This window comes from Colias eurytheme, chromosome 4 (genome assembly GCF_061535395.1).
Source record: "Colias eurytheme isolate Ceu_HAF_F1 chromosome 4, ilColEury1 Martin Lab GWU primary, whole genome shotgun sequence".
Taxonomy (NCBI): Eukaryota; Metazoa; Arthropoda; class Insecta; order Lepidoptera; family Pieridae; genus Colias; species Colias eurytheme.
Genome location: NC_142983.1, coordinates 1,783,996 through 1,794,718, shown reverse-complemented (window position 1 = coordinate 1,794,718; position 10,723 = coordinate 1,783,996). Strand labels below are relative to the sequence as shown.

Sequence of the window (10,723 nt, the reverse complement as noted above, 5' to 3'; positions counted from 1 at the left end):
AAATCGCTCAAGTAGCCGCTCTCAGTGTAACCACAACTTTTCCCTCGTAAACAGTTTACGACGAGCTACCAGCGGTGAAGATTACAATCGTGCATTTATTTTACAGTGTCATTATACCATAGCCTGAAGCTTTGTTCCGACGCTTATATTTTCCGTTAATTTTTCCCTTTAAACACCATTTTACATAGTACACATTACAAGGTTTTTGCCCGTAAAACCTCTGTTTACGGTTGTATGTAGCACATCATTTTTCTTTTCGTGAGTAATAAATTTTCCTTCGTTCACTTTTCACCGTGGAAAATTTAAATGGCTTTACGATTTTTGTATAATGTTCTGAAATAATATTAATGACAAACTCATTACATGTAATTTAAAGTTTAAATTATTCAATACCAGGTCCGTTTCATAGCTTATTAAAATAGTAATAATAATAATTAGTAATATAGTCACATAGTAGGTACATTATATTCTAACGTAATAAGTAATAACTAAAATAATAGTAATTAGATTTAGCCTTTAAATGCACTTGTTTATGATACACGTAACGTAGCATAATTAAAAAAAATATTGTACCAATATTACCTATCTTTTAAACTGAAGTTCCATATTTTCAGAAAACAGGAAATGACGAATCATTCAGCATGGACCGGAAGCCAGCCGGAGACGCCGCGTGCGCCCAAAACTAGATTCAATTATTTCTCATTTCTGGTCAAAGAATAATTTGTTTAAGAATAAATTAGATGTATCTTTTGGATGTAATATTATAATACTTTTATTTGTTATTTAATATTTTTAGGGACAAGGAAAATTCTTTCTTGAAAAAAATTAATCATTCTTTTTTTTTTAAGAAAAATTTATTACCTACTAATTATTTGATTCAATAGATGTTCGTATGGCAGAAAAAATTTTAATTCCGTCCCTAGCCATTTTAGTCAAGCTATCACACTTGCAGATAATGTGAAAAATAATCCGATATTAAATTTAAAAATAATAAGGCTAAACTTTTGATACTTTAGGCTTAACAAATATGTATTATAAAAAAAAATACATATGAACGTTAAAAGAATCAACATTATCTACTAATAGCTAATCTTGCACATCTGCAAAATAATCTATGTGCAGAACAAATGACCGTAAAAGTCGGGCGATAAATTGCTTTTGAAAGGAAGTCGCGGCTGAGTAATGAGTAGGGAGGTTTTGTTTAAGAAAATTTTTCGAATGGCGCGAATCCTTCGATTGCAGCGCCGAAGCTTTGTTCGTCTTTAAAATTTCTAAAGAACAATACCGCTTCAAGCGCTAGTTGTGACAAAACTTAAGCGGTCATCATTAAAAAGTTAAAAAGTGAACGATTTATTTTTAATGAGTACTTTTGTGATGTCTTAAAATTTTCTAGATATTTTTTAAATAAAAAGGGATGTTATGGAGCTGGGTTTAGGTATTATGTTTTAAAGTACGAATTAATGATTAAGAAATATATTATTAATCTGTGACACGAAAAGATAAAGACGCTTTGGCGGACTAGGTAGATTTATTCTAATTTTATTTTTGTCTTAGAAGATTAATTATTGATGAATACGTTTGCCTCTGGCTGTAGGTATCCGAAGAGTAACCTGTGTGCTAAGCAGTGGCGGATTTACCAGCAGGCTGAGTAGGCTGGAGCCTAGGGCGGCAAATTTTAGAGGGCGGCAAATTTAGTTCATAAATTTATTATTTCGGTTACAAATTAAAAAAAAAATTATTATACACACACCTAATACGAATTTCGAAAATTGGAGAGAAATTAAAATATTTAACAAAAATCTAAATATTCTCATAATTATTATACATTAATGATTATGAACTTTTAGAATATCGCGATTCGATATTAGGTATAATCGAAATTTAGTAATTGATAACTGCTATAATTTTTTCTCCGTGTACCTAATAATTATGAGATCTGCTTACCCAATTCAATCGATATATTATCGATGGTCTAATAAAAATACTGACCAAAATTGACTAATTTTTATTAAATAAAAAACTAGTTCAATATCTTATAGAGATCATATTAATCAAATAACTGATAGTTGAACGACTGTGACTTGACAATAAAAAAATTCCCCATCAGTAGATTTGATAACAGATAACTTTTTCGCAAAGCCAACTTTTTCAGAAAATGCCAATCGGAATGAATTAATTATAATAAAATAAAACAATACTCAGCTGCAATTTTTTATTCAACGGCTTCTCTCCAGTTAAACAAGTATGTAACTATACCTATTAAAAAAAAATTGAAGTGAAATAATTATTTTTTCGAAAGTTACTTATAGTGTTTCCTATGGACACGATCGTACAAAATCCATACGATATGGCATTAAAATTATTTCCTTTTAAATAAAAAATAATTAATCATAACCGATAAAATAATTTTTATAAGCTCAGTGATCATTTTTCTTTCCGATAAGTTGCTTTTTAAATAATATTCATGTACATCATATGTATTTGTTAGGTACGGTTTAATGTTTAAAATTAAAATTAATTTTAAATTTTAAACATCGGATTTCGATTTTTAGGCAAGAGTAGAGCATACATAGATGGAGCACAAATTATAAAGTTGAAATTTTATTGATAGAAAATTGATATGATTGTGGACTAAGATATAAAAATTTAGAGGCGGCAAAAATTGAATAGCCTACGGGCGGCAAATCTATAAATCCGCCACTGGTGCTAAGTGTGAGTTTTTGCTCGCACTCGATCGCGATAAAGTTAACTCGGATTTCTATGAAATAGAAACAGCGCCGCCTAGCTTCCCCATACGTCCGCTAGGGGCGCTGTTCGATTTCCCATACTAATTCGGCCGTTTCGTACTCGATCAAACTCACACTAGGGGTACTGAACTACTGAACCAATTGTAGAAATACTTTACCCAACGATAGATAATTATTATGAACAAGGAATACTTACTCGATTCAAGAAATCAACAATATAGTTAATTTTGTAAATTTTTATTTCAGGTTAGTGATATAAACAACCGTCGTATAATAGGTAAATGTTAAGTATAATAATATCCACTAGAAAGATGACACACATCGCCTTATAAAACGCCATAAAGTGTAGCTTCCCACATCGTCAGATCTTTGTTATCCCGTATGTAATGCACATATACAAGAATAATGACAGGCACATTATCCACTTGTCTTGCATTCTCCCTGTCCTGAAGTTCCATTAGAGGAAGATGGGAATAAAAGCAAAGAAACGATACACAAAGCATCCATAAGGAATATGTAATATGATGCATTTAAGTAGAATACGATATTATGATGTTAAAATATTTATATCCGGAATGGAATTAGATCGAGATGTAGGTAACTACATAATTGAATGGCTAATAAAATAACAAACATTTTAAAGTAAAGACGAGCATTTAAGTACCTAATAATGTAAGGTGAAAATAAAAATGAAATGAAACACAGTATTGCTTTGCTTAATTTTATAATATTATGTTCTATAATGTGTAAAGTGTAAAAAGACTTTGCCACTTGGCACTTATGCTAGTAACCGAGGCTCTATAATTAGCGGGCAGCAGTATTTCTCTACCAGCTCTCATGCTGAAATTGATATTTTTGGTTTTATGACATTCAAATGCTTTATAAATATAAATTTATAAAGAATCACGACGAAATTCGATCACGACGATCCTTTCGCGCCATTCCAGGGCGGATGCCTGACCAATTCAGCCACTCGTGACCCGCCAGAGCAATCGAATTTATTCTATTCTTCCAGTTTTATGTGTCTAAGGCTCTCATGCTGTATTCCATCAATACCACGGATCAATTTCGCGCTATACTCGCCGTGCATTATGCTGTATGCAATATGCATGTTGTTGGATTGGTACTCTACCAGGCTACAGCACTAGGCTAAGTATAGACTATAGATAGTATTTTCCACTATCTACTTTAGACACCGTAGATGAAGGACATTACTGCAGAATTTCGTATTTTCGAACTCGGATAACTTTAGAGTTTAGACTCTATCAACAGTTCAATAAAAATAACATAAATAAACTGTGTGTACCTGTACAAGGTACATATTTAAACTATAATTATTATGTATTAATGTATGTACTATGTACATCATGAAATCATATTATAGTGACTGGACCGCAGAATAAGTGAACCGGAGTGCGGACACTGGTGCTTGGATGAAAAATAATGTACCGAATATTTCTTAATTATAATCTGTACAAAACCAACTATTAGGTATCTGTACACAGTTGTCACACATTACTAATCTGTGGCTGTCATTGTTCACTTGTCATTTGTCAATTGTCATAAATTGTTAAATTCTCGTCAAATTGTCAAGTTTTTATTTACAATACAATTTTCAGATAAGATAATTGAACGTTTTCCTTTATCCTTTTTCACTGCGGCAAAGATTATATTACAGAATGAGCTGTTTTGAAAATATCACATTGCCCAACTGCGTTTGGTTTGAGAGCGGTGAAAAGCGTAACATTCTGGCATCCATATTTTCTGGTGTATTGGTAAGACTGATGATTCATTTTGTTTCAAGCAAAACTTAAGTAATTTGTACAAAGAAACCTACTCAATTACAATTACCGTGATTTGTATAATTTCAATCAAATTAATGGTGTTCATATTAAAAAAGAAAATTCATAAAATATGAATGTATTACAAATAGGTAATTGTTCGATAAACTTTCACCAGAAACATTGCTTTAATTTGCATTTAAAGAATTTAACAGTAGATCTTACTTGAAATAACAAAAGAAATTATTTACTTTCGGCGACATATAAACGTTAAAAGTGTAAATAAATAAACATAAATGTCTGAAATTGTTGTTGTAATATCGCATACATAATTGTTTGTCCCAAGAATGATTATATTTCTTAAAAATATGCACCATAATGTTTTTAAATGCATGTTGAATGCAAATTTAATTGTCCAATTCATATAAGAATTTATATTTGAAATAAATCGCCTTTCGACGATGAAGTGTCAATATATGCTAACTACAAAAACTACATTTTTCAGTAGAAGAAAAACACGTTTTATTTCTTTTTCGTTACTGTTTTTAATTATTATTTTAGCTTACGTTCATTATCAAAGGATATTACATATCATGGAATCATTTATTAAATGTAACTTCACAGCTTTTTAAAAAAACATGGAGATATTAGATATTGCTTGTAATTGTATTTAAACAGGAAGCCGTATTTTTTAGATACAATTTATTGCCAGTATACTTAGAACAAATTGTTCTTAAGATTACAACATTTTTTTTTTATTTTAATATTAGGTTTTAGTATCAATACTATAGTAAAATGTTGATTTAAAATCCTATCACTACACGTGATTATGCTCGAAGATAGTGATTTGAATATGAAACATTATTTCAATTTGTTCAACTTCATATGGACGAGATTTTCTTGCTGCTTTGGTTATAGTGGCATAATCACTTGGAACGTAAATTTCTTTGTTCTTAAGTTGGCGTTCAAGTCAAGAAATATAAGATTCAGCTACGTGAACACACGTCAGAGCACAACAGCGTCGAAAATTTACTCATCTTCACGGACGGGTCCAAGACTGAAAATGGCACGGGTGCTAGGGTCTTCTCTGAGTAATACAGTGTCTGACCCCTTAATACAGTCTTTCAGGCTGAATGCCTAGGACTTCTTCTTGCAGCTTCAGCCATAATCAAAAGGAACGTAACAACTTTTCGATTCGGATCCTATCGGATAGCAAAGCAGCACTCATGGAAATCAAAAGCCATGAAATCACTGCAGGCTTAATTCTAGAGTGTCACCTATCCCTAACTAGGGTATGTGATCTGGGAAATTCCCTAGTACTACAATGAATAAAAGGACACAGAAACTCACGAGGAAACGATGCTGCTGACATATTAGCCAGAAGGACATCTGAAACACCGGTCATGGGACCTTTCCCATTATACCGCTACCTGCAAGCTGAATCCGTCGGATGATTACCCAGCTCACTAGCACTGCACAAAAAGCAGAATATTCAAGCAGATCTGACTGCAAGCATGCCAGAGAAGCCCTACCAAACATTGACTCTAGACTTGCACGTCAGATTCTCAACCTACGCAGAGTGCAACTACGTGTAATAACAGGGACCCTCACAGGGCACGGCCCCTTCAACAAACATCTCTTTAATTTAGGGATCACAGACAGTCCGCTATGCAGAGCATGCATGGCGTCCGAGGAAAAGGCAGCCCACGTCATCATGGAATGTACGGGGGTTGTGGAGTACAGGGAAAGACACCTGAGGTCTCCCGGGTCCCTCCCTGAAGCCTTCGGCAGCCCTTCCAAGCTGCTTGGCTTCATATGCTCGGGTGGTTTCAGTTTTAGCTGGTTTCCCCCACCTCCCTCTCTCACGCAAAATAGGCGCTTGACCTCGAGTTGCGGAGAAATGCCCGTATATTATTATAAGTTGGCGTTCAATGGCGCTATGAACTGAATCGCATTCCATTTGCGTGTGACCGGGTTCTAAAAACTTTTGAGTTATGGTAATATTATACTTTTAACTAAAATATAATAGTGCGTTCGACATAACTGCGTTACGATTTTGGTAAGTGCATCCGTCAGAAAATATAATAATAGGCAGCTGTTGGCTAACACAATGCTTTTCCAGGTAATTAATTACAAACGAAACAAAAGTGCTAGACATCAGGTCAGTAGCTGTTTCGTCAAACCAGTAACATGTACAATGCTTAGTAATTTAATTGACTCTACGAACAATTTGTTCTTATCTTTACGCGCATAATGCGATGGTAGTTTTGGAAAAGCATCAAAAAACTCATCAAGAATGGCAATTTTTCTATGGTTTGTTGAGTTTGATGGAGAAGCACGTGTTAGGATACTTTCTTCTTGGTTTGAAAGCATGCCAAACTCACCACTTTTAACCCAGGAATAAACTGTAAATGAGCCCAAGGAAAGCGTGAAACATAGAGCGGACGCGTCAGGGTGTAGTTAGAATATATTGCCAGCAAAAATGACGCAACTTTTGTTATAAGGTATTGCTACACTTTAATATTTGCTCAAATTGACTGTTTACAGAGAAATGACCTTTATGGGCCTATGTATTACTCTATTTTAAGTACGAAAATGCAATAAAACGAAAATCGCTAAAATGTTAGTTAGGAGGTATTGATACTTCATCGTCGCTTTGTTCTTACTTTCTAGTCTAGTTTATATTGATACTAGCGGTCCGCCCCGGCTTCGCCCGTGGTACATATTTCGCAATAAAAAGTAGCCTATGTCCTTTCTCGGGTATCAAAATATCTCCATACCAAATTTCATGCAAATTGGTTCAGTAGTTTAGGCGTGATTGAGTAACAGACAGACAGACAGAGTTACTTTCGCATTTATAATATTAGTATGGATGGTTTGAATGTCTACCTCCAAGAAAGAAATAATATCAATTGAATAATAATACAATTCTTTTTCAGTTCTTCACAGGATGGTGGTTTATTATCGACGCGGCAAGTGTGTACCCCGGCGATCTCCCCAACGCTGCACATGTGTGCGGAGTGATGGCGACACTGTCTCTCATTATGGTCAATTCTGTATCTAATGCACAGGTAATTTAAGTAATAGTATTATGGGATAAAAGATAGGTTTTATAAGTAATATTTTTTTTAATATAAGTACTACCTCTAAGAAATATTTACTAGTACTTTCTTTACTTATTAATATTAAAAACTAGCAGTCTGCCCCGGCTTCGCCCGTGGTACATATTCATTGTTTCTTAAACTACTTTGAGAAATAATAAAAAAATAATCATCGAAATGGGTCCACCCGTTCATGCGTGATGCCGTGACCAAGGAAAACGGTAAAAAAGGTTTCATTTTTATATATTATATAGATGGATGCGACAGTGTCTTTGTTTATTTGTTTCACATCACAATAGAGCAATTAATGATAAGATTTTTTTTATCTAGAGATAGAATTTATACTAGAGAGTGATGTAGGCTTTGTTGTTTCTTCGTTCAATAAAACACTATTATACTGTTTGAATATGTTTATTGTGCTAAGAAACAGTTTGACATGAATTATTAATAAGCTATTTTAATATTTTTATTCCCTTTTGCAACCTGGTTCTATTACTATACTAACTGTGCGGTTTTACTTGTACTGCTCTGGTCCTTTTGATCTTAGCGTGATGATACATAGCCTTCCTCTATAGATGGGGAAAATAATTTTTTTTATACTACCCATAGTTTCTAAGATTAGCATGTTCAAACAAAATTTTCAGTTTTATAATATTAATATAGATTAGTTTTGGTTTCTTTGTTGTTGATTGTTAAGATATGTATTTGTTGTTCGTTAAAATAAGATAATAATCACTACATAGTATAAAACAAATCGCTTTCTCTGTCCCTATGTCCCAATGTATGCTTAAATCTTTAAAACTACGCAACGGATTTTGATGCGGTTTTTTTTTAATAGATAGAGTGATTCAAGAGGAAGGTTTTAGTATATAATTTATTATGTTTTAGATAAAGCGCGCGAAGCCGCGGACGGAAAGCTAGTATATTATAAGTATGTTTAGTTGAATAAAAAGTATTTCTCTTGCTTAATTCTATGATATGATTGCAGGTTAGAGGAGAGACATACACAGGAGGGTGTATGGGACCCCGCGGGGCTCGACTGTGGCTTTTCCTAGGATTTGTGGTTGGGTTCGCCTCTCTCATTGCTGCCTGTTGGATACTCTTCGCTAATTATGTTAATTCAGGTGAGTTTTTTGATAAATGTTTGTTTTTAAAAGTTTGTACAATGAGGAAGTTTAAACTTGTATGTGTATTTGTAATTTATGAGCTTATTAATTCTTCAGATAAATGCTTATATTTATTTTATTTTGACAAAAACAACGTATATCTACCACATCATTCTGCTTAGCATTTTCAAGTGTTTAAAATCCGTTATTAAATCGCGTTTAAAATCCGTCAAAAAGTCTTTAATGTCTAAGACTTTAAGCTTTCTTTATTAACAAACTCAGAAATTTTAGTTTCTTCTTTTAAAAAGATATATTGTGATAATATTGTGGCTTAGGCTATTTGTTGGTAATATTTTCATTTTAACATAATGAGGATTTCTCCCATATTAATTCATTTTTTCCACTATTTCAGGTAGCAGCAAGCACACATGGCCTGGCGTGAGCTTATTCCTACAAAACGCATTCATTTTCGCCGGTTCCCTAGTGTTTAAATTCGGACGCACTGAAGATGTCTGGGGATAATTAAAGTTAAATATTTAATTAAATTGAGTATAGTCTAAGATACGGTGTAACCAACGTTATAATCTTTTTTATTTTCGACATTTTTATCCAAAAAAAGCGCGTTATTATTTCTTATATTGCTAGAAAATAAAATATAAGCATTTATAAGTCATATTTCTAGTAAAAAACGAATGAAAACTGAAAATGACCTATCAAATGACAGATGTCACTGTGAAGTAAGAAATAGACCAATAGCCGTTTCCCGCGCCAATTAAAATGTCATATTTGTTACGCGCCTTTCAATTATTACACAGGAAAAAAAATGTGGTAGAACTGTATGATTAATTATTTTAATTGTTAGTTTTGTTTTTCAAGGAATAGTAGGAGCTAGTTGAGATTTTTGAAGTTATAGATATTTTCGAATATAATTTATGATATTAAAACTAACCTTTAGGTTTAATTAACCTTTATTTTCCAACATCTACCTGAAAACTTGTAAAAGTGAATGTGTAAATTAACGTTATATTTATAAATTTAGTTAACGTCGTTATTTCGTCAAAAACTTCGTTATGATAAAGTTATGTTTATGATTTGTCATATTTTTAGAGTAATTGAATTGTTTTGAGACTTAAAATTATCTACTGTAAACAATTTCTATAAAATTTAACTATCTGAATATTAAATTATAGGCTCATTGGTGGATAGATGATAATAATTATTTGTTTATAATTTATATTGTGTAGCTGATTTTGTATCCTGCAAAATAAAGATCTTATTTAATAAATTTCATGTTTTTATAAAAATGTAACATACAACCCTCTAAAAGTTTCAAATCCATTTGTTATTTGTTGCATATCGCTAATTTTTTAACCTGTTCATTGGTTTATAGTTATTGTTCATACTAGTTATAGGAAGAACATTATATAGCTGTGTTTGATCCTGTATTTTTGTTATCATGACATGCGTGAGCATAAAAACTATAGTCGAAGAAGTCGCACGGTCATCGAGAGCATCAGTATGGGAAATAGATAAGCGCCTCTGCCGTGCGTAAATGGAACGAATTTTTATATGTAATAATGACGTCATTATTTGACGACTGTTTATGTGCTCGCGCTTCGGTATTTCAACGGGTTATTTCCTATTGAAAATTATTCTATACATCGGTACAATTTAATTCTATTGTTGTAATTGATCAACCGCTGCAATCGATCAATGCATTTGGATTTTTACGTTTTTTAATCCCACAATTAAGTCGCTATCTACTAATACTTTATAAAGCGTAAGCTTTAATATTTAGAATTGACTGAGTTATTCTTAAGTTTATTTTTTTATTTGTTTGAAGTTTGAACTTCTACCAACGCCAACGGGGTGATGTGTAAACTAATTAAAAAAGGGTTTTTGGAGTAAATTAAACAAATTAGCATATTTTTATGTAATAATATATTTACACCATACATTGAAAGTTTTTCTAATTATGAAAAATATGC

The 10,723-nt window shown here is 32.5% G+C and overlaps 1 protein-coding gene across 1 annotated transcript; it reads left to right on the top strand.

Annotated features, from left to right (window-relative positions):
* Positions 1-4,298: 4,298 nt before the first annotated feature.
* LOC149908753 (transmembrane protein 50A) lies at positions 4,299-10,096 on the top strand. The gene is made up of 4 exons (XM_090120332.1): positions 4,299-4,522; positions 7,468-7,599; positions 8,618-8,753; positions 9,148-10,096. Exons 1-4 carry the CDS (start codon positions 4,427-4,429, stop codon positions 9,255-9,257), a joined length of 474 nt encoding a protein of 157 aa, XP_089976458.1. The 5' UTR covers positions 4,299-4,426; the 3' UTR covers positions 9,258-10,096.
* The last annotated feature ends 627 nt before the right edge of the window (positions 10,097-10,723 follow it).

What these genes read in the sequence shown, in the direction of transcription:
- LOC149908753 (XM_090120332.1), top strand. Translation starts at nt 4,427, where the DNA reads ATGAGCTGTTTTGAAAATATCACATTGCCCAACTGCGTTTGGTTTGAG. An exon ending in CCATATTTTCTGGTGTATTG is followed by an intron (nt 4,523 to 7,467) that starts GTAAGACTGATG and finishes ATTCTTTTTCAG; the next exon opens with TTCTTCACAGGATGGTGGTT. An exon ending in CGCTAATTATGTTAATTCAG is followed by an intron (nt 8,754 to 9,147) that starts GTGAGTTTTTTG and finishes CCACTATTTCAG; the next exon opens with GTAGCAGCAAGCACACATGG.